We start from the raw sequence: 25,491 nt of genomic DNA on the forward strand, positions 1-25,491 counted from the left end.
TGAGAGTGACATGTATTTTATTACACTGACTTGTTTTATATGGATGATATGGTAACAGACTATTTATCAATGATACTGTTTGAGTTAAATCTATGTAGCAGAGTGTTTCCGATCTTAAGATAACGTTGAAATATATAGTGTTGCAAGAAAACAATTGATAGTTATGTTCTCCTAATAAGCCGTGTAAATATCTGATCCGATGTGTAGTGTCTTCCTTATTAGAATTAGAAATACATAGCCTTTGGGTAACATCACTTGTTACATTTCAACAGATGGTTGATTTGAAATAACATTAATTTTGTTTCACACATAAGACCATTTTCAGTGTCAATGGATTCCAAAAAGCTTTTCGAAATATATCTGACTATTGAGAGTGTATACAAATAGCCCAATCCAATCGGCAAATGATATGAACATTATACATGATACATAAACCAAGTGCAAAACTGCAGAATCAAGAAACATCGTTGTAATGTTATTATACATGAGATACACTTTAGTACTAGTAATTAATTACATATGGCAGACACAGTATAAAATTTCATGACAATATGATATTTTCACATTCTAAATTGTAACATTGAATCAATTTCTTTTTTCGAAATATCATATAAAACTAGGAAATACATTATATGTACATGATATGTACAACTGACTATAATTGCAATGAAATACGGGACTCGAAAGTAAAACAAATTGTATTTCCATTCAACTAAACTTCAACAGTTCCTCCCATCTATTTCCATTTCATCGGTTGATGATCCGTCACATGGAAAAGTTGGAGTACGTATCGTACTGATGTATAAATGCGAGGACAGCTTCGTGGCAAAATTGGTACTGATCCTAAAAATATAAAAAGGATCATTTAAAAATAAGGAATCAAATTGAAGACGTTTTCTATATATATATGTATTTTTAATGTAAGTATTATTGTTTGTCCTAAACATGCTAAACACACATTTGTCCAGACAAAAGTTACAGTATGTGGACAAAATTCGAAATAATTGGCAAAAGAACTCGTGTTTAATTATTTTAATCCTTATATATTAATATGTCTTTGTCTTTGAACGTATACTCATGAAACAGTAGACAAAAACTCAATCATCTCTACTAGTGTACGATCGATACCTCGGAAAATTTACTGATATGCTTAGTTTGACGATATGCTTGTGTAATTTACCTGATGTGGCTAACCCCAACTACAGCAGTATGTATGCCAGGTTAACAAAGCACATGAAGCGGTATATCTTAATATTCTAATTTTATTTTTAATGAGACTCATTTTCACTAAGTAAATTTTATAGTGACGTTATCCAGTGAGAGAGTTCAACGCTATTTCACAAATTATCATAGCGAAATTTAATTTGATAAAACAGTCTCTTTCTGTCTCTCTAGATTCACTATTGGAAACAGTATTAGTAGAATTATTTCCTTATATTATACTTCAATATAATAAATAATCATGTGTCTTTCAGTTGCAGTTCATTTTGATTTAGACACCATATAATACTTACAACAGAAGGTATAATCTGTTCCCTTGCGTTCCTCATTTCCTCAATTACCTGTGCGATTGCAACATCTTGTTCAATCTTCAAGCGTTCTATTACTGCTGAAATCACACAATACAGTCCACTTTTGTCTGCGCCATTCCTGAAATATCAAGTTCATTTGTATTTGAAGGAATATTCAAATATGTTTTCATGAAATAGATACATGATTTATCTACACTTATCTATCCTACGTCAACAATTTAAGGAAAAAGAAATGACTATTAATCGAATTAATTCTAACTATAACCGTCACTCTTCATCTTAAGTTGCAATATTATGTGAAAAAACAGTTTAATCAAGAATCTGGTGATCAAACTCTAGCTACTTTTCATTGTTGTGGTGAAAACAAGTATAGTTGAAATAAAGAAAAACTTTAGATACTAGCCTAACCTATGTAAGACATGATAATAAAATCACAAACATCGTGCACGCACGGCGTCCAAGAAAGTATTTATATATCTTCAAGAACTAATCTGGTACAATATCATTACTATGATAATATGAATTCTATTTTTGTTCATTTCCAATGTGCATATTCTTCAAATGAAATGTGCTTGCAAAAACAATATATGCACCCGAAATGGGGCAACCGATATAGCGGTTTATGAATTTTTAAAACCGCATAAATGGCCTGCAATTTTATTTAATACCGACTTTTGTCATTATATCATGTAAAGCACAATGGAATATAAAAGCCTACATGCAATGTACAAGAACTGTATGGTTCTGTGACTGTTGTTGCGAGGCTTGAACAAGTTCCATAAGATTTAGTATAACTTCTGGTGAGTCTGGCAAATTATTCTTTTGCGGCCATCTTCCACATCTGATTTGTTTGACCTTTCTTTTCTGTATCAGTTGAGAGAATACTTATAATGATAATATACATAAAACGATATTTTCCTTTGTCTATGTCAATTTCAAAATGCTCTGCTCACCTAATTCAAAGTTTTACGTAACACTGAATTCAGCCATTGAAATACATTATCATGCATGATTCTTTGATATTGGTTCCGTCTTGAAACGCTCCTGATAAAAATCTTACAATTTGACTTAATCCTGTCAAACACATTATTAATCGCCGAAACTTTTAAATTCTAAACACTAGAAATCTATAGCAACCATGTTTACAGTTCATCGTCTTACCACTTTATATTTCTTTACTGACAGCGATACCACTTGATGATGGTTAATTTCCTCATTACCATTGTTGGTGATTTCAATGTTTGCAAATGCAGCTGTTTCATCATTTTCTGGCCAGTACCTCTCAGACTCCTGGAGTGTATTCATAGATTTTTTCTGTTTTACAGTAACAATTTTTCATCAATACCAATCTTCCATTTTGATGTGTGCTGCCATTTTGTATGTTTTAATGAAAAAAAAGAAAGTTGGAGCCATTGAACATTAGACAAAGCCCCAGCCCAAAGAAAAACGCAAATTATAATAAAAGCAAAACAAGACCTGAGATGGTTTAAATTTTACAAGGAAACCATGAATCTACGAATTATTTATTTATAATACACAAACAAAGAAAATCTGAATGAACAGAGTAATAAACCAGACACGTATGGACACTACAGACTAATCACAACAAACAGATCACTCGTCGTAGTGCATAACGCATTTCTGCTTTATATATATAGTGGCCGAAAGTATATTTTAATATCTGTCCTTCCGTCTATTCCTGATATACTTCGATGATACATGTTCACAAGGTGCACCATGTTGCAATAGAACAGATGCACTGGATTGGTTAACTGTCGTAAATAAACGTTAATATATATTGGAGCTTTTATAAACATATTTAAGCAATCAAATATTGATAAATAATTGATAGCGTACCGTAGTTTCTGTAATGTCGTTCATCATGACTATAGTGTGAACATCATGTTCCCAGACAAGACCCCAGAAGTCCTCTTTTGTTGATTCAAGTGGTGTTTGCGTTATGATGAATGCCTTCCGATTTTTATAACTCTAAATTAAACGAATGAATTCTGTACAATATTACAATATTCTTCAGTTCATAACAATTATAGTTTTCTAATATTTGATGTACTGATGTACATTTCTTTTATAAATTTAAAATTAAAAAGATGTAGTTAAATGTCAATATAGTTTCTGTTTAGACCTTTTTTTATATTTAATTTGAAAATTAAATTTACCGGTAGGAAGACAGCATTGATGTAACGACTTTCTCCATTATCACTGTTTGACATCAATGAGGGCATAAACTCTTCCACTGCAATACAAGATTAGCATTCTTTGGTTGATATATACCTTTAAAAGAAAGTAATTGCCGTGTTATTTTGAGAATCTACAGTGTTATTTTGAGAATCTACCGATTGTGAAATACTGGATGTACTAAGCATAAACCATTGATGATATTTGTTTAAAGATAAGAAATATAAATAAAGTGTTTCCTATCTAACTTGCGACACGTAATGTCTAAAGGTGTAAAGTTTACCGTCTTATTACCAAATATGAATTTGCCTGGCGTATTACAACCTTCGTTGTATTCTAGAAGGTTAACATTAAAGTTTGAACAATTTTGAAATATATATGTATATATTACCCGGAAGTACATTGGAATATCTGTTCTTTCGTCTATTTCTGACAAGCTTTGATGTTACATATTCGTTTTCATCTGCCACCGGTGACACCCTTTTCAACGTCTGTTTAGATATTAAATATAGACTGCATATATGATAAAAATTCAATTATTTCTCTTCTATAAGTATGAACATTTCGACGTCCGAGAGATAAAACTATCTTTCTTTCTCTATAGCAGATGTTCCTCAAACTAACCAAAATTGGATTTACCTAACAGCAATGAACTTTATTTTTAACGGATTTTGAGTTTTGGTTTAATAGGCAGTCACATACAAATCTATATACTACTTTATGTTCTAGTTATGAATGAAGTTTCCGAAAATGTATAGACCATAATAGGTCACGTGTAACAATGAACGACCTTGTCTTTCTAGAACATCGATTTGACGTTAAGTTCTACAGACATGTAGCGCCTGTTTTAGATTATTATTGTCGTTAAGTGTTCATACTGCAAATCTGAAGAAAATAACGTTTGGCAACGATTCTAAATATATATACACGATATCTGGAACGCACATTTCTTTTGTTTGATATTAAGGATATGACTGTGGTGTTAAATATTAATAATAATGACATTATTTGGATACTATAGTAGTGTTTCAATAATACAACTGCATAACATGTACGTTAAGTACCTCAAATTCTACGAATATTTTCCGTTGCTTCTTCTCAGGGTCCATCAGGAGTAACTCCTGGTACGCCTCTGGGAAGACTTGGGCAGACAGTGCTGATGGTGACAACATCAAAGATTCTACCAATGCATGATGTACAAATATGTACTGCTCCTATAATCCAAATTAAATATACCTGCAGATATACTGGAAGCAAAAACTTAATTCTTAATCTTATTATCCAAATGCTAAAATCAAATGTAAAGGAGATCATTTCTTTCGTCATTTTTTAAGGAATTTTCTGTTCGCATTAGTTGTAGTGGCTTTATAACTAATACTTGCCGTCGATATTAATGTTATTATGAAGTATAGGTAGAGAATATTACATGAGTGTCTTTTCCTATTGAATTTGTTAAACAAGATGAATAAAATAAATAAAAAATGCGAGGCTCTGCCGAGCATTTTATCAATTTTATTCAACGAGTTTAATAGATTCAATGCGGAAAGTCACAAATATAATTATTATATTCTTTTTATCACATGTTAGTTTTCCCTACCGAATCATCAAAAATTCTTTTTTCTTTAGCAATTAAAACAAGTCAATTTGACCAACGTCTCCTATACTTTAAACGACGTCGACGTCAAAGGTTTATTACACTAGTGTATTATCATTTTTATGTAATGGCTTTATTACACTCCTGCGTCGTCAAACATGTGATAATAATGGATATAAAATAAGAATCAAATTTCTTACCAGTGTTTGTACTAGACTAACTCTTTGTCTTCTCATGGATGTTAATGTGCCTACAACGTCTACAAAACCCATCGCTTTGCCTTGCTCGGTCAGATAATCTAGAGCAATAAATGTACCGGTTCTTCCTACACCAGCACTGTCGTGGAAATATAATTTTTTATAATAATTAAATATTCAATGAATATATATCAGAAAATGCAATTATAAAATAGTCAAGAACGCTTAACAGATTAATTAATGTTGATGGCAATAAACAGATGTACAAAATGTACTTCATGTTATGCAAATGTAAAATGACCATAATAACGAAATGTGGAACAAATGTAAAGTAAATGTACAGTCAGTGTAGTCTCAAATTAAAAAGCTATTATACATGTCACGTCAGTGTGTGTTCATTACAGGGTAGCAGCCTGATTTATAGGGGCATCCGTTGCCGAGTGGTTAAGACCGCTTACTTCAAATCATTTGCCCCTCACCAATGTGTTCGATCCTCACTCGGGGCGTTGAATATTTTATGTGAGGAAGTCATCCAGCTGACTTACGGAAGGTTGGTGATTCTATCTAGGTGCACACTCGTGATGATATAATGCACGGAGTGGCATCTGAGGTCTTCATCCCCAACCCATCAAAGTCGAAAAGTCGCCATATGGTCTCTAATTGTGCCGGTGCGACGTTAAACCCAGCAATCTAACATATGCAATATAAATATTAAGAATAAATGAATATTGTGAAAACATTCTTTGAAGTACAAATGTTTGTCGTCTACTAACGAAAAAATCAACTGAAATTATAACCTGCAGTGCACTACTATTGGCCCTTTCCCATGCACTGGAGCATATTTAACTTTGTTTAGGAAATGAACAAGAGACGAAGCATATTTCGGAACTCCCCTGTCAGGCCACGCTGTGAAATGGAACTGTGTAATCGTTTTCGATTTCTCTTTTGAAGTTTCCTGCAATGATTTAACAAAATATTTTTATAAGGTTCGCAAACAAATAAAATAAAGACGATCCTTCTGATGATAGTGCTAGTCATAATCAGTATCAGGGTTCGAATGCGTTTCCTATGATACATTTTTATGCAGCAATTCAATCAAATCCGAGATCTAAACGCTCTATTAACTGTTTACAAACGATTTAACATCATATGAGATATATGCACTTTACGGGACGTTCAACGGGCTGTTGTTACTCGATGTTGGAACATTAGTTGTTCCAACAGTCGACTCAAGTGTATATATACGTCATGTGATCGTGATTGATAAGCTCTTAAAATTACAAATTTGCATATAAAAGACCTTTTACGTAGGAAATTTATTTGCAATATGACTATGTACTGTGCTATGATAAGACTATGACAAGAGAAATGCATAAAGGAATAGTACGAGCGATTCTGCAGACATAATTAATATTTAAAAAAAGAAAAGAGAAATAAAGCTCATCAGAAGGCAAAACAGATACTTTGAACATAAGTGAAAATGATACGAGGCACATGCTCTCTCATTTGATTCCAAACCTGGTCCGATTGGTACTGAAAACAAGATAACTTGCAATAAACATATTAAAGACTCGCATACTAAAACATGGCTTCTTATATATGTATCATAGAGTTCCGCTTATTATTATAATAAGCCGGTGCTAGGGGGGTAAGAGGTGTTGCACCTTTCATTACATCTCATGAACACACTCAATCAAACCGAGTCTACTATCATTCTTCATGGTTGAATTCTGTGCTTCCAAAGGAACTTTTTACAGATCTTATTAACTATCACAACAGCAAATTATGGGTGCCAGGTGGCGGCTGTAAAAAGTCTCCACGTACTTGGATTCAAAATTTGTTATATTTTCTGGTCCTTTCAGGAGTCCATTCAAAATATGTATAATAGAGTTCCGCTAAGCCGGTGCTAGGGGCGTGAGATGTGTTGCACATTTCATTACCTCTCATGAACAGACTAAATCAAACCGACTTTGCTATTATTCTTCTTGATTGCATTCTTTGCTTCCAAAGGATCTTTTTAAAGATTTTATTATTTCTTACAATTACACTACTAGGATTCTAACTCCTTCTCATCCTTAAAACAAGAAAAATTAAAACCCAAGCTGGACTTGATTCTAGAAGCTGAACTGGATATATAGAAATTATCAGTATTGAGTGACATGTTGTGAATGGTTGTCGCCCGGGACAGCAATTGGCTTAAACAGGTGACGAAAACTGTTCAGGCTATGCAATTTTGAATTGGCCAAAATGGAAAGACGATTATCAAACGTCAGACTGAGAGTGATTTGTAACATGTGTCTACTGATCAACAACGGCGTGAGAGTGGAGTAATATACAATGAATGAGGTGATTAAATTATTATAGCAGAGTAAATACTTTTAGCTTTAAGGCAAAACATTTCTTCAAATGTATTTATTACCGTTGTAACGTGAACTATTACCCAGTTGCATTGCTCAAAATAAGCAGTCGTGTCATTAACGATAAAGTGATTGTGTTTAGGAACTGAATGACAGGGATAGACTTACATATAAATATGTTTATGGAAGAGCTCCATATCGGTAACGAAAAACTTGTATGATTTTGAAGAAGTTACCTCATAACAAAACTGTAAGGGAGAATCATGCATTAAGGACAACAGCAAAACAGCTATACAAAAGATGGACTTGGTTCATTGGGCTGTTTAAACTGGCTCGTATTAGTGTATGCAGATGAACAAAGTATAATTGTGACCTTAGAAATGGCATTCTTGAATCAATGAATACATTCATTTCTCACTTTATGAAACGCATAAAATTAGAAAAGACGGTAAAATTGTAGTACATGTTTTGAATTTAGTTGATCTAAATTTCATGGGAACATCAAGACAGAGTATGTCTTCTCGGTAAAAGATACTATTCATGTAAAAATATAGGACAAATAAGATATATAATAGAATATTAGTTGTCAATAGTTAATAAATCGTGTGATTATTGATATGCCGTCTGCATGTGTCATTTTTCCAACCGAAAAGCGATTCGGATGAATAGTACTGTCATTTGTGGGCATAAGTACACTACAGAGCTGTACATCGGATTGATCTCCTTTTCAGTTTTTATTTTCACTCTTGTACTAGGCTTATTTGATATGTTTTACTGTGGAGCCTTATACGAGGGATATTTCCAAAATACTTGAACACTTACACGAGGATCATTCCAAAATACGTGAACTCTTACACGATGGTTATTCCATATTCCAAAATACGTGAACTCTTACACGATGGTTATTCCATATTCCAAAATACGTGAACTCTTATACGAGTGTCATTCCAAAATACTTGAACTCTTAAAATTTCTTCAAACTTAGTCAACAAATACGTATTGAATTTGTATCATTTTGAATAAAATTGAATCCGCTACACATGTATCAGATCTGAAACAATTATATGGTATTATATTTCCTTCTTACGCACGGGTTCATTTTTTAATCAAAGTACTCATCCCGACCAAGGTCAGCCACGTCTTCGTGACATCTAATTAGTAAATACATGTATGTGTTTACAGAAGAACAAAAAAGCCGTAAGAGAATAAAAGAATATCAATTTTCATAGAGTATCAATATATGTTCATATAGAATAAACATATACCTGATGCATGTTAATTTAACACATTTTGTCATTTGTTTCTGTTGAAAATCATGAATGGGATATTTTGTAAGTATATCATGCCTTATCAAGTTATCAGAGATATACAAAAAAGCCATAGGTTTTTGTGAATATTGGACTACCGTTACTATATTTTTGCAATAATTCCGTAGTACACGACAGGCAGTAGCAAAAATGTTACGATAAAAAATCTACATTGCGTAAAAGTTTGGCAAGATTGTAGAGCCTGTGCATTGTTTGTTGAGCATTGGGCCGGGTGTCTTATGATGTATTATGTATTTGCAATTTACATTAACATTTGTTTCTCAAATAAACAATTAATTCACTTAATTACCTTTCTACTTTCCTACTTACTTACTTACTTAATATCTTACTACATACCCAAATTAGAAGCTTTGAGTAAAACGGTTAGTTTCTTAACTAAAAGATAAATGAACTTTTACATTTCGTATTTTCAATTTTCGTATCACAAACTGTGAGAAACTCTCAGTATTCTCCGTAAAAACTGTCACGCTGCCAAATGTACTACTACTTCCTTCTTCCGGCCAATATTGTTCACATTTTGTCTGGAATAGAACAAAATATTCGCCATACATTTGTTTGTTTTCATAAATACATGTAGCAGACTGTGCATAGTTATTAAAATACATAAACTGGTAGATACACGCTACATTTTTAGATATCAATGTAATTTAAATTATTTATTTGTTACTTTAGTCAGAAGTTCATATCTATTATACCATTTTGTTAATGTTCCCGTCGTATATAAAGTAAGTAGAAAAAGTAAACTTTAAAGACAAAGACAGATATCCAGAGCAAACAAAATTAGGATAAGTTCAGCATATTTACTTTTCGAAACGTCTGTCAGCATAATACATTTAAAATAAATATGACTCATCCTACATGCAGTTTTTTTGTATACTGCATTAAAAAAATACCTTTCCCTCCTCTATTACATTAGTCAGCATAACAACCTTGCTACACTCTGTCTGCCATATCATCCTCCAAAAGTCTGTCAATATTTCTTTTGTTGGTCCTAAAACAATAAAATGAATATATCTTAATCAAACTGTATATGAAATGTATATTCATTCAATTCCAAGCATATTTTCATTATCTTTAATCTACTTATAAATAAAAAAACAAACCTTGGGATGCTATGTACTCTTTAGCTTTCTTGAATCCCTGAAATAAAAAATGATATTTATTATACGTGAATACGTACAGCTGCTGAGCAGAATAGCACTAGTTGTGCATTAAATACTTTAATTGTTCCATAATAGTATTTTTTGCTTGAAAGAATGTATTTTTACAGAACCACCGTGATCTTTAAAGTTCGGATCATATGGTGTAATTTCCAGCCAGGCTTGGACGGTGGAGGGAGACGCAAGGTGCAATACAATTATTATTTCGGCTGTAGCTGAGTAGAATAACCAAACTTTTGTAAGCCAGCTAGATGACTTCATCATATGATGTTATAGAATTCTACACTCAAAGACAGCTTTTGAACCAACATGTGCTTTTAGAAATGGTCTTGTTTTACAATGATCATTAAACATAATATAGAATTTCAAACCAAGTACATTATTTGACCGTTTGCAAATCAAAGTGTAGTGGAAGGTAACAATTTATTTCCGGAAAAAGATACAAGTATGCATATTAAATAATATCTAGATAAAGTAAGGATGGAAGACAAGTCATAAAAATAATCTAACTGCAACTGTGTCAAGCTTGTCTTCACAACTGTTGCTAATATTATGATCCTTTGCAAATATTTCTGTTGAGAATAAGTGAACTGGTTTCTCATACACTTACATGCACATAACATGCATTGATGTAATCAGATTGCGATTTGTCGTCTGTAGCCAACACAACTCGAGTGTCATCATCTAGATTAAAGACAAAGAGCAAATTTATTTTTTAAGATGGTATATTTTACTTTGTAATCGTAAAACGCATCATTGATTCTATTGCAAACGATTTAAAAAGGAATAAGCGGATTTTCTTAGACGTTTTCATCTTACATTATATACATAAAGTTAAAAGAACATCATGACAACTCAAATGCATTTTACTGAGTTACTGCAACGTTAAATGTTAGTCTAATTAACAGACTATTTAAGAAATAGTTTATAGCAAAAGAGTGTCTTAACACTCATTTATGCACGATGGGCGGTTATTCGTCGGGCGTAATAATTTCACGAGGGCGCAGCCCGAGTCAAATTACTTGTACGACGTATTACCGCCCGAGTGTATAAACAGTGTTAAAATACGGTTTTTGTGTAAATTATTTCGATTCTAATATGCCCTTAATCTAAAACAGTAAATAAAATATAGAAGCGCTCTTTCTCGGTCGCAACAAAAACATTGACGTCACCGCACGTTAACGTGACTTCATTCTAGCGTAAAAGTGTTTTAACAGAGAAAAGCATTTTTATACACATTTTACGGCCAATCACCTTGCAAACATATGGACAACACATGTGTTACGAACTTTATTAATGTACTATTGTAACAAATGACACGAACAAACATGGAAAAGAAAAACGATAGATAACGCCGTTGCAAAACTCGCCCCTGTGGCGCTTAAACATTATTTATTGGCTCTAGATATATAACATTAGAAAAAAGTCTTTTTTTATATTTCAGATAAGACAAATAGCCAAGTCTTCCGTAATATTTAAAAGTGTCATTCATTCTTCTCACATATACTATATACTTACATGCATATAGATTCCTATATCGATTCTTTGTAATATTCTGTTTCTTCCGTGCCTCGTTGTGTTCTTCTACCATGCCTTGAGGGAGATTCTAATGAAACAATAACTTTTTATTAATATATTTATAAGATCGCTGAATTGGAATCACTTGCGCCCTCACCACTGTGGGTTCAAGTTTGTTTGTTTTTGGTTAACCTAACCAATGCTCCTGTTCCTGTTCTCCGCAAGAAACTGCCAACTTTCTCACATGAATCAGGGATGAAGGACAAAAAATTTCAGACACAATGTCTTTTATCAAATTGTAATGTAGAACAAACGCCACGCCCGGGGATCGAACTCACAACCCCGCGATCCGTAGATCGGTGCTCTCCATATTCTTCTAGGCGGGCGGGCGCTGTGGGTTCGAAACCTCGCTTGGGACGGATGTTGAAATATTTCATAATAGACATGTGATCAAATATAGCAGGCTTACGGAAGGTCGATGCTAGTTTTACACATACATAGACCCTTGTTGAAATAACGCCAGGAGGGGCACCTGGAGCCTTTTCCACCGTCAAAACTGGAAAGTCGCCACATGACCTATAACTGAGTCAGTGTGACGTTAAACCTTACAAAAATAAAACTAATTTAAAGAAATACATTTGTACAAGTCATTTCAGAATAAGCAGTAATTTACAGATACGTCTCCAGTTTTTACTATATATCTATTTGTTTCATATTTTTGTCGGTTAAATCAGTATCAGGCTGAAACGCAAATGAAATTTTTGCAAAACAAACATGAATTTGTTAAGCGATTTCATTAGATGAGTTAAAGTGATAAAACATTTAAAAATGGACAATATTTCACATAATTTATTGATCCTCAATTCGAAACCAAAATACATAAACTTTAAACGGCAGGAAGAATAATGTAACTCGTTTTGCTTGCGACTTACGCAGTGCTAATGTAAACCAAGTGCACTGATCACTGAACAAGTGCATTTTATTTGACCTAGCGGGGCGTGGTTTCGCGACGGTCCATTACATTTTTGTGCAGGGTATGTAGTACATGTAACCAATGTAGTGTTGAATTTTAGTCGTTGGTTATCGAAGATTACGGAATCAAACAATTATATTGCTCTACCTATTTTTCTCGTTTTTTGAGATTACCATTATTTGCATATGTCAGAGATTAACTCCCCCCGCCAGGTCAAATTAAACGGACTATAGGTAAAACTAGTTTGATCTTCAAGAACAATAATCTGTTTTTTCCATACATATTTAAATATTGATCAGAAAATTAAATTTGCACACAAAAAAAAACGAGAAATAAGGTTTTGGAATGTTTGGTTAATACCAAAATCGTGTTTATTATTTTTTTTTTTTTTTTTTTTTTTTTTTTTTGCAAAAAAATCTTATACATGCGTTTCAGTGTGATCCTGATCTAACAGATATAGGGGTATGCGAAAAGTTGAGACAAATCGCTATGTAGTTAAACTTTTAAACGGATATTTTTTTTAATGTAATACACCTTTTTCATATAAATAATAACACATCTTTCTTTTTTCCTTTACAGACAAAATGTAAAGTGAATGGATTTACCTGAAATTCTTTTTCAAATTTGAGTTTTGCAACATCTCCAGTTAGAACTAGATCTGGAAGATCTTTAACAGGTATTGCAGACTTTGGAACTTTGTTTAAATTTGTAAAGCTGTAGTAAGCTTGTCGAGATTGAAGTGAAGCTGAACTGGCCATAGAAGGTTTCATATGCTCTTCATGTTCTGACAAACTATACGCCGTACTATACATTGTATCGGCAGACTGGCTTCCACTCTTTATGCTAACATGTGACGTCGTATTATCTAATATGTCAAGTAAAACACATAACTAATTGTTTGCTTATTTCTACTTTTGATTTAAACATTTTTATTTACTAGTCAATATAAATTAATAATATTTGAGAGGGTGGGGTATTTTCGTTGATTTATTTCGTTTGTGAGTCAATTCACCAAATAACACAAGTCAATGTTCAAAAATCTTTTTCTAATGTATTACTAGTGACTTAAAGAAGACACCATATTGATGATCTTGTGTTTCATACATTGGTCAAGAATAAAAAATATCATGATTGTTCGACATATTAATCTATAAGTGAAATTATAAACGATATATACCAGCTGGTGAGGAATAGCTTGCTTCTTGAATCTCAGCATATTCGCCTTCCCTTATGTCTGCAAGTTCGTTTGAGGCGTTGTTCTTTCTTACAAAATTTGCATAACGTCTCGGCTTATCACCTTTGTTATCATGTTTCTTTCGCCTGTTAATTCAGATACAGACAACTGAAATGAAGGTTGGTTCATACCTGCGAGAATCAATTGATATCTTGCTTTGGCTATATAAAACATAGACACATGGAGTCAGGACCCAACCTAAGCCTCTTTCTGCGTCTGTGCCAACTGTGAGCCAATACCTTAAAGCATTTTGATTTATGAAAATTATCGGGTTTTCACCCGCCCTTACGTCAGTTTTCAGGACCGGTGCCATTTATTGGAATGTTACAGACTCGTCTATTGATACAAGGGATTGGCATGTAGTTGCTTATCATTTAAAGGTGCCGTCTTGTAATATAAAAAGAAAACACAGTACACTTTAAATCTGCTGCAATTGTAATGAAACAGTCTGTGTATAAAACTCAAAATCTTACGTTACACTTTCTTCAGGAAATAAAAATAGATTAAGACAAGACGGGCTTAACATCTATGATAAAATGGGCAAAAGAAAATACTGAAAGAAATCTTCCCACATACAAATTTGAATAGTTTGTATACTTAGGTCTTGAGGGATAAGCGAACAGTCGTCTATGCATATAATTCAATTTTTCTTAAGCTAGTTTTGATATTTACCTGTGATACAAAAAGAAAATAACCAGTGCAACACATATTAAAACGATTGCAGATGCAGATGCACCACCAATTATAGCAGCATTGCTTCTCTCAACAACATTAGTATCAGTATCAGTATCTGTTAAGACTGAAAATAAACAAACAAAAACTAATATCACTTTTAAAAAATTGGAACAAAGATTCCTCAGTTGTCAGTGTAAAAACGGTTAAGTGACGAAAACAGACTTTTGGTTTATAATTGAAGAAAACAAAAATACACAGGATAAAATGAATTATGTTTCCAATTGTTATTATATGTTATACAAACTTTGTATAATTAAAGACTACCGGTCTAAAATACAATCCAAACTACAGTTGTTGGTTAAATAATTTTTCAGTTACAGCGACCTTGACCTTGACATTGACAAAAGTACCCCTCAGCTAGGTCTCCTTATATGCTTGATATGCATTAAGTTTCTTACTACCCATTAAGAAGACGTTTCCCGTTTGCCAGTTTGCAGTCGTTTACTTGTGAATCACTCGAACACCTGTTTGCCCTCCCTGACCTCGGTACATGTCTTTGAAGCTTACCCGACATGTCATCGAGAGTTGCGCGTGTACATTTCAGTATGGACGGAGTTTATCGATAGGCACGATGCAAACACTCGGTTAGGTCCAAATCAAAATTTTGTTTGTTTTCGCTTTATTTGGTTTTTTTTCTGTTCATTAAAATATTTCTGTATCAGCCTGTCGAATTTGTAGTCTTGCTATTGCTTTAAAATTCATAGAGTGCCCTTATTCGGTAAAAGTTTTACGTGGCTTCTGTTTTCTCAATACAATTTCTGGAATAAAAGATGTAATAGAATTGTGTGAATGGTTTGTTTTACTGTGTCATGCACTAATGTAATAGTCGACTAAGTTCGTTTATTTGACTTGGATATGCGCACTCGTGTACAATAAACGTGCGTTTACCATGTATATGAGAGCACAATGCCGTGAAATAACATCTACTTTTATTATTATTATGATTTTATTTCATTATATCCAGCAACAGAAACAAAAACTAAATTCGAATTAATGTAAATCAAGTATGTCATTTTGCGCTGTATTGAAATGACAACGTTAGTGGTCATGGCAGCGAAATGGAGAAAAAAAACACTGTCGGAAATATCGCCAATTTTAATCTGTGAAAATTTTATAACAGACCGTTGAAAAATGAGGGGTGGCGCATTCTATAATAAACGAGGAAAACATATGTTTTTAAACATATATTTGTTACCGGTAATATGTCATTTGTTACGACATTGAGAGAAAGGTATCAGTGTCTGATTCATGGAAGTGTCACATACATAGCGAAACATGTTTTATGAAGACTGTGTTCACAAATATGTGATTCAACGTTAAAAAACCCTTAACTGCAATTTTTACACGTCACATGTTTTCTCTGCAAAGACGTTACGAACACATTGGATTAACTGTTGTGCGCTGGGAGTTGTACCTAATTTTCAGTCGAATCTTCCCATCGCCAAAGCCAGTTTGCATCTCAGACAGCTTTTTTAGGTTGCTAAACATGTCATAATGGTGAGCTTATTTAAAGCTAATGGTGGGTAAATGCTTGCAGTGATATCCTTTTTTCCGCATTCGAAATACTTTTGACAAGATCAGTGTGCGACTTTTGTCAAAAATTCGATTTATACTTTACTCAAAAAACAAGTAAGACTTTTTTAAACGTTGAAAATTAATATTTCATACGCTTTTTCTGAACAGTTTCTGTCTTATTATTCATAACAATCGTTAATATTAAAAATCGTATGTCCAGCATATATCACACAGTGGTAAATTTCGCGTTATACCCATATTTAATAAAAGTGTTTTTAAAACCTATTCTGCCGAGACATGCACCTCATGACATCCTTATCCTTAGTGTTATGGAACTGCTTGACATTTAAGAATGAATCGGGACTATTGTTCGAAGAATCGCCAGTCTTTTCGGCGTCAAACATACATGTACTTTTTAAAGTCAAGATGCCCTTGACCGAAAATAATTTTTCAAAATTGTATTTTGTTGAAACAGTGTCTTATACATTATCTACAATAACGTCATTCTGCTTTTTAGCTCACCTGAGCAATGCTCATGTGAGTTTTTGTGATCGCTCAATGTCCGGCGTCCGTTGTCTGTCTGTCAACAGCTTGTGTATGCGATAGAGGCTGTATATTTTTAACTGATCTTCATGAAATTTTGTCAGAATGATAACCTTGATGAAATCCAGGCCGAGTTTAAAAATGGGTCATCTGGGGTCAAAAACTAGGTCATTAGGTCAAGTCAAAGAAAAACCTTGTGTATGCGATAGAGACTGTATTTTTCAATTTATCTTCACGAATTTTGGTCAGAATAATTATCTTGATGAAATCTAGGTCGAGTTTGAAAATGGATTATCTGGAGTCAAAAAATAGGTCACTAGGTCAAATCAAAGAAAAACCTTGTATATGCGATAGAAGCTGTATTTTTTAATATTTCTTCATGAAATTTGGTAAGAATAATTGCATTAATAAAATCTTGGCCAAATTTGAATATGGGTTATCTGGGATCAAAAAATAGGTCATTAGGTCAAATCAAATAAAAACTTTGTGTATGCGATAGAGGCTATATTTTTCAATTGATTTTCATGAAATTAAGTCAGAATGATTGCCTTGATGAAATCTAGGTTAAGTTTGAATATGTTTCATCTGGATCTGGGGTCAAAAAGTAGGTCACTAGGTTAAATTAAAGGAAAACTTTGTGTATGTGATAGAGGCTGTATTTTTCAATTGATCTTCATGAAATTTGGTTAGAATGATTGCCTTGATGAAATCTAGGTTGAGTTTGATTATGTTTCATCTGGATCTGGGGTCAAAAAGTAGGTCACTAGGTTAAATCAAAGAAAAACCTCGTGTGTGTGATAGAGGCTGTATTTTTCAACTGATCTTCATAAAATTTTGTCAGAATGATAACCTTGATAAAATCTAGGTCAAATTCGACCTTGTGTATGCAATAGGGGCTGCATTTTACACTGGATTTTCATGAAATGTAGTCAGAATGGTTGCCTTGATCTAGGTCAAGTTTGAATATGGGTTGTCTAGGGTCAAAAACTAGGTCACTAGGTCAAATCAAAGAAAAATCTTGTGTATGCGATAGAGACTGTATTTTTCAATTGATCTTCATGAAATTAAGTCAGAATGATAGCCTTGATAAAATATATGTCAAGTTCGAATATGGATCATCTTGGATCAAAAACTACGTCACTAGGTCAAATCAAAGAAAATACTTGTTTATACTCAAGGTTTTTGCTCCTATTTTAATAATAATTGGTCAGAATATTTTTTCCATGAAATCACTAGGTCAAACATGTTTACACTGTTATGGTGTGTTATGGTGTGTTTTTCAGGTGAGCGACCTAGGGCCATCTTGGCCCTCTTGTTATTATTAAGAACGACACACTTTCTGAATGTCTCGTAAAACAAGAGCTAGTTTATACGTGTTTTGGCGGGACAGTTGAACGTGCCTTCCATGATGTGCATATGTTGACGTTACATTTTCGTGTAAATAGAAATGCTGAACTTTCATACTGCATTTGAACAGTTACCTTAAATTAGAAACCAATAGTAGGAGCGTTTGTCTACGGACCTCGGGGTCGCGAGTTCGATCCTCGGGCGGGGCGTATGTTCTCCGTGACTATTTGATAAACGACATTGTGTCTGAAATCATTAGTCCTCCACCTCTGATTCATGTGGGGAAGTTGGCAGTTACTTGCGGAGAACAGGTTTGTACTGGTACAGAATCCAGGAATACTGGTTAGGTTAACTGCCCGCCGTTACATGACTGAAATACTGTTGAAAAACGGCGTTAACCCCAAAACAAACAAACAAAAGAAACCAATAGATAAAACAAACAACTAATTTTTTATTGGCCTACACGCTTGTCATTGTGAGAGTAAACGACAGCTGGCGACTGTGACGTATGTACTGCGTGACATCAAACTATCATTTTTTTGTTTGAAGTTGTTCAAAGTGAAACGCGGGAAAATTGTCAAACGGGAAAGATCTTCTTAACGGGTAGTATTGACTTTTAAAATTTAGTAACATAGTGAACTTGACCTTAACCAAATGTCCCAAAATGCAATCCAGTGCACTATATAAGCCACATACGTACTATCTTTCATTTCAATATCTCATTTCTAGTGGACGATTTTTTAATTATAGCGACCTGATTCTAAGAGACCGTAAATTTATCCAATACCTGGGATTTCAACAACTAAACATTTTTATTTGAGCTTGCTGTACACAACATTTTATAACAATATGTCAATCCACTCGTACGTAAATGATCACTATTTTTCTTCGTTTAATAGCAGTTTCCTGGCTATGATTTGGCAATAGTGGTTGCAAATGCAATAACAACTATTTTTCCCTATCATTCCAACCATTAACCAAGAATTGTCGTACAATATCATTCCGAAGTAGCTTTTTGTATTGAAATCATATTTCTAGTTTTAGTAACAGCGCCATTCATATTAATCTAAGCGACTAAAAGGCGCGCATAAGCTAATTCTTCCTATAAGCCTACATTAAATCAAGTTATGTAATAAAATGTTGATTCAAGCTATTGAAAGGAGACTGTCTAATGTGTAAACTAGTTATTAAGCTACCACTGATTTTATTTGTCTTAAGTTAGTGACTACGACCTTGGTGTTTACTCAACTGTCCCTACCAAGCTCAGTTCCATCTAAATTGCTTAACAAAAACAAAAATTAAAATTTGTCCTATCCGAGTTGACTCAACCTTGATCTTTTTTGCACTATATGAATTACAATTTTACATTTTAGCCATGTTTTAGAAAAATTTCGTTTCAATATAGTCTTCTATATCTCGTAACTGCAACATAACTTTGACCATACGGCTTAAAATACAACTAAATGCTAGGTGATAAACATGTTAACCGAAACTAAAATCATTGATTGGGAAACACCGTTTAATTTAATGGTCATCGTCAAATTAAATCACTGTGAAATCATCATTTTTCAGAGAAAACTAATTTTAGTAGATTTCGTTCTTGAGTCCATTCCCGAAATTTTGTCACAACAAAGTAGTAAAACTACTATTCATTTTACAGTCAAACGTCAGACTCCCACACTTAATATCTTTAAATAAATGAACCATTTAAGGCTTTTTAAGCTAAAACCACGAAATTTTCTCCTTACGAAACCGAATGATTTCACAGTACTGGTATTTTCAAAACTAGTTAAGCATAACATTAACTTACTGCATAAAGCCGGTTCACTGTCCCAGTATCCTTCCTCAGTGCAACGTCGGGTTCTGTTTTGAGCATTTGAAAGCTTAAATTGTTGATAGCAGTGTACTGTAACGACTGTATTGTATGGAAATCTGTCTGACAAAGCAGTATTTGTATAATTAAAAAACCCACCTTCTAACTGTTCAAGTTTTTTACATGTAACTAAAACACATCCTCCTGACTCTCCACTCCATTCTTTAGTTTCTAAACACTTTCGAATTTTAGAGGTTGAATTAAAACGATGTCCTTCATAACAAGCTATATATATTATATCGTTATAGTTAGAGTGTCCACTTAGTTTAGTATAAGGTGTTATTTTACCATTATGGTCTTTGGTCACATACGAACCATTTTTAGGATTTTCTGGAAAATCACATGTAACTATATTGCAAAACGGGTTTTCTCCCCACGTTTCGTCTGCACCGCAAGTGAGTTGTTTGCTACCGTTAAGGTTATACCCTTTTATACACTCGACAAATATGGTTGTGTTGTAAAATGAAGGGCCTAAACTGTATACACTTTCATTTTTAAACTTAAATACACCATTGGATATATTTCCTGGATGTGGACATTGCTTTTTCCTGCATACCGGTTGGATACCACTCCAGTCTCTGTTACTTTGGCAGTGTCTGACCTCATTTCCTTTGCTGTCATATCCATTATCACACTTTACCGTTATAACACTTTCAAAAGGCAATGAAGAGAATGAAGCAAATATGTTGCCTTCTAAAATTTTGCCTATAATATAAAGTCCATTTTTTGGATTTCCAGGGTGTTCACATGTAACTTGGCTACATTGGGCATTACCATCCCAATATCTATTGTTCATACAGGTAATCTCTTGAATATCTGGTTGAAACCCGTCTATGCAAACAATCGTAGCCTTTTCGTTTACAGCAAATACGGTTTTATTGGGATTCATATAACCGTTGATAATCCTCTTATATTCACAAGCATCTGTAACAGAAAATGATGTATATGATGCTTAAAAGTTTATATAACAGTTTTAATTTTTTTTTTCACAAAATTGCAAGCAGTAATAAATGCGATAGACTGCAACACTCAGAAGTAATTACATTATCTTGAGATTTCAACAACTAAATGTCAACTGTTTACACAATGACACAGAGACCGTAACAAATGAGTAACAACAGATCATTATTCTTATCCATTTAAACATGGAACCGACCGACAGCAACACTTTTATTATTGTTTGATGTATATTCACTGTATCATTTTAACGCTGGGAAAGACGTTTATCACGGTATTCGCCGTAGATGATTTTTAAAGAATTAACATGACAATAAATGCAAATGAGTTTTAGTATTTTTGTAATGGATCTGATTGACAGAGCTTATAAGTATGCTCTTATTCTCTGAAATAAGACAGAACATAAGAACAAATAAGGCTAAGAATTGATACTGAAAACACATTTGCTTAAAATAAGAGCAAATTTGGAGTTGCATTTAAAATAGATTATACCGCAGACACATTCAGTATATACAATTGTATGTACAATGATCGATGTTGTAATAGTAAAGAAATACCGGACAGGAGAGTGTCTATGCTGTGCTGGTCACCTAAGAGCTAAAATATCCGACTATCAAGTAGTGTTTCGCGGTAAAGTGTTTCGCGGTAACTGTGCCCAGCCTAGTAACCACTAAAGCAGTTGCATTTGAATCAGATATTCCCAGTTACACCAACTGTAATCATACACGTGAGTGCTTATAATGGGATTTATTATTCTCGAGTAATTTGCGGTATTCCTTCTGGCGACTTCGCATAAATTAAATCTGGTATTTTCACAGTGAAATATATTAAACACATATTCAACTGAAAAAAGATGTAAAAAAATAAAGTTTATTGAAACTGGAATTAAACTTATTTAATGTTCATGTAAATCAAAATTACTGAAGCTTAAGAACACCTTAAAATACATTTAAACCGCCTCGATAGCCTAATGATAGAGCGTCCGCTTCGAGAGCGGGATTTTATGGGTTCTGGGTTCCATCCCCTTCCGCGTCAAACCAAAGACGTGAAAAACGGTACCAGTAGCTGCCTTCTCTTCTCTCATACCCTTGTGGCGATGGAGGCGAGTGATTAATATAATTTGTAGAACTTGCTAAATAATCCACCTAAAATGCATTTGTATAAAAAAAAAAAGAAATAAAAATACATTCGAATTTCTACTTGCCAAACACGTATAATGTGTTTTAACTCATATCTGCAGATGTGATGTTCACATCATTCAGAATACGCTGATCTTTTGAAATTCGAATCATTGTCTTCACTTATTCCATTTTTTTGCGAAACGTTTTTTGGTTAAGCACCTTTGCAATCAGGGGTGGTTGTAAAACGTCCACCTGGTAAACATTCAATGATACTTGAATCTTCCATCAGGAAGCCTTCTTTGCAGGAAACTTGAATAAATGTCCAAACTGTATACACGTAATGTCCGTTTACTATTAAACCAGTACCATTGAAAATTTTTATTTTGTCAAATTTCAGCACAAGCTGGGCGTGGTGTTGAAAAAAAACAACACCTTCAGTTCTAGTCCTTTTGAATAACTGAGTGCGAGAAATATTAATTCAAAAAAGAGTTTCGCTGCTGTCGGTGTTAAAGATGTACAACTTCCATAGCCTCTTATAAACAGACTCGCTCTTGGTTTCATACTAGAGATGTAGATTTGATTCAAAATAATGATATACAGGCATTTTAAACTATGGGCTTAAACTTTTAACAGAATCCACTGAATAATAAAAAGGCAATAATGAGGAAAATATAAGGCTTGTGTTTTAAAGAGGGCAGTCATTAAATAAAAGTTTATCGATTGAAATTCACAGAATTTTTTTTAAAAAAAAAACATACCCGCAAATATCTTTACTTCACAAAGTGTTAGATAAGTAAACTCTTTGTCTTGAACAGTTCTTTGTTTTGGTACATTGACAGCTATTTTTGAATACGTTAGGTTTGTGTCGACTTTAATCCTTATCACGTCATTTTTATAAACATCCAAACCACGGTCGTCGTAGATCTCACACCAATATTCGTCTGCTTTTCGGCATAACGCTTTGTTATAACCAAATATAAGAAAATTTCGTAGACGATACTCTCGGCCTGAAAATTCATAAATAGAAATTTTGGTAAATTTGGTTTTATTTCAATTAATGATCATAACGAAATCATTTATTTCAAACAAATCAATGCTGTAAGTTTCAATTAACGGACCATGAGCTGCAGCTCGTTTACATGCAAGTAAAGTTTAAAAAGAAAGTACATACATGTAAGAGCGTCAAATGAACCATCAGTTCAAGATTGCTTATCAAACGCTCACACTACCTATTACCTATTTCGATGCTGTTTTCATAGGTTGTGGCAGAACATGAGCTTAAAAAATTAAATTCATTTATTCTGTATTATTCCATCATATATATATGTGTGTTTAGATACTTAAGGCATGTAGCTGTTCAATACAGGTGACCACTAAGGCAGGGTTTACTGTATACCTCTTTCACAGTTCAATTAACTATATCGTTATTAGATAAGTGCAGAAAGTCTATCTGAATCTTCATTTAATTTTGACAGACTCAAGCCATGATTTCTTATGTCATAATTCCGTGTTTTTCTTCTCCTGTTGTTATAAAACGTCTAAAAATTTCCCAAGATCATTTTTACTATTTCGTTAGAAAAATACCGCTCAGTTCATGCACACTTACATACATCCACGATTGGAGAATATCTCATTTGGAGAAACTTGAGCGACATATGGTACCGAAAACCTGTACCGTAATTGTTCATGTTTTTCCACTAGCACGTTGTGCATTTTTCGTGTTGGTTCGACGATACAATTTTACATAGCACTTAAGCAAAAACGACAAAAGGTAGTTTAAAATTTACCTTCTCTATTGACAATTATGATACCGGTGACAGGAAAACTTCCTTTAAGATCAACAACCCATTGAGCGACATGTTGGTCACTATAATATGAGCTGCCGATAGTATAACTACAGCTTCCTTTGGAAAAATCGCTATCGTCGTTCCCGTCAACTGCTAGACTTGCAGAATAATCCCCCAATGTACCAGGTTTCTGATTAGCGGTTTTATGCAAGGCAATATTTGGTCCTGCAAATTTCAATGTAGATTATTCAAGTAATTTAAGTTTTATCTTAACACTGTTTTCATAAAGTATGCTTTATCTGACGAGAATCTGTGACAAATGTTTTACTACCGTCATGGACCAGTGACTAATTCTCACTGGTTACCTTTTTCAGAAAATACAGGATGTTTCGTATTTGTTTTAATTGCTTTACGATGAATAGTCAAGCATGATGATTTGTGTGTGTGTTACTGATACTTAAAGCAAAAAAGATTATACTACTAAGCTGTTGATTCATAGGCCAGCATGGTCAACTGGAACAGATCACATAATACAGGTGCGTTTCAATAATAACTGTGTACGTTTACAATTTTTGTTTCGATCTTTGTCATCAAACAGCTCAACTTAAACCTAATTTTATAAGAACAGAAAACAAATCTTGTGCAAAAAAATATGAAATATGTATTTACATTGACGAAGAGCATAACTTCCAATAACAATGTCTGACGCATGGAAATCAAATTTATCACTTTTCTAAAAGATTATTAAGGTGTTATCAATGTAAAAAAATAATTTCGTTAGACAGAAATTATTACTATATTTAATAAACTTGTGCAAAGATACTTGCTGCTTACATTTTGAAAATAATTGTTTTACTTTTTTAAACTTTCAAATGATGAAAGAAGTGAACATTTATTGTACAGCGCATTTTCATCCCCTCTTAACTCTATGCGGCCTCTGTATTGTATTAAAACATTGTTTATAAACACTGTACCCTTGAAATACCAGTCGTCTGGATCCGTGCAAGTAACATCACGGTAAAAGGCTATTGAAAGTAGAAAAACTGTTGTAATGTAGCTGCTCATTTTTGTTTGTTCTGAAAAGGATAAAACAATGTCATTAAGGCAGTATTGTTTTATCAGACACTAACTTGAAACTGTAAGACAGTCTTAATTCTTGGAAAATTCCTTGATAACTGCACAATTTACATTTCTATAAATCAACATGTTTACCATTTGCATATAATCATTTGCATCCAAAAGTGTTAAAACAATTCAATTAGAAATAAAACAAAAACAGGGATGCAAATAGTGATGGCTTGAATTAATGATTAAATCAAGTTTAAGTATTGATTTCAAAAGGATTAAGAAAGTTAACCATTACTGATTTACAATTTTATCATGTGTTGTCTGATGCCTTCAATAATTTTAGAATTCGGTTCATGATTGTCTTATTTTGTACACCTGTATGTTTTAGAAATACTATATCTCTATGCCACTATGACATAATTCTTATTAATATTTTGAACCCAAACAATAGTCTTA

At 33.3% G+C, this 25,491-nt stretch overlaps 1 protein-coding gene across 1 annotated transcript; it reads right to left on the bottom strand.

The window, feature by feature from the left end:
• Positions 1-23,893, bottom strand: LOC128555959 (receptor-type tyrosine-protein phosphatase T-like). Its single transcript, XM_053539811.1, has 21 exons — positions 23,791-23,893; positions 22,939-23,187; positions 20,040-21,026; positions 14,762-14,888; positions 14,033-14,175; positions 13,461-13,720; positions 11,883-11,970; positions 10,975-11,048; positions 10,308-10,344; positions 10,098-10,195; positions 9,603-9,725; positions 6,317-6,474; positions 5,523-5,658; positions 4,793-4,942; positions 4,120-4,219; positions 3,710-3,786; positions 3,390-3,521; positions 2,694-2,822; positions 2,251-2,396; positions 1,515-1,650; positions 1-843 (listed from the first exon to the last, which is right to left on the bottom strand). The coding sequence occupies exons 1-21, from the start codon at positions 23,891-23,893 to the stop codon at positions 766-768; spliced, it is 3,531 nt and encodes a 1,176-aa protein (XP_053395786.1). The 3' UTR covers positions 1-765.
• Positions 23,894-25,491: the final 1,598 nt, after the last annotated feature.

Source organism: Mercenaria mercenaria, chromosome 3, assembly GCF_021730395.1.
Source record: "Mercenaria mercenaria strain notata chromosome 3, MADL_Memer_1, whole genome shotgun sequence".
Taxonomy (NCBI): Eukaryota; Metazoa; Mollusca; class Bivalvia; order Venerida; family Veneridae; genus Mercenaria; species Mercenaria mercenaria.

Coding starts and splice junctions, on each gene's coding strand:
- LOC128555959 (XM_053539811.1), bottom strand. CDS start 23,893: ATGCACAACGTGCTAGTGGAAAAACATGAACAATTACGGTACAGGTTT. Junction 14,176..14,761: donor ATTTTCTTTTTGTATCACAG/GTAAATATCAAA, acceptor CTGAATTAACAG/GCGAAAGAAACATGATAACA. Junction 11,049..11,882: donor ATATAGGAATCTATATGCAT/GTAAGTATATAG, acceptor TCTTTAATCTAG/ATGATGACACTCGAGTTGTG.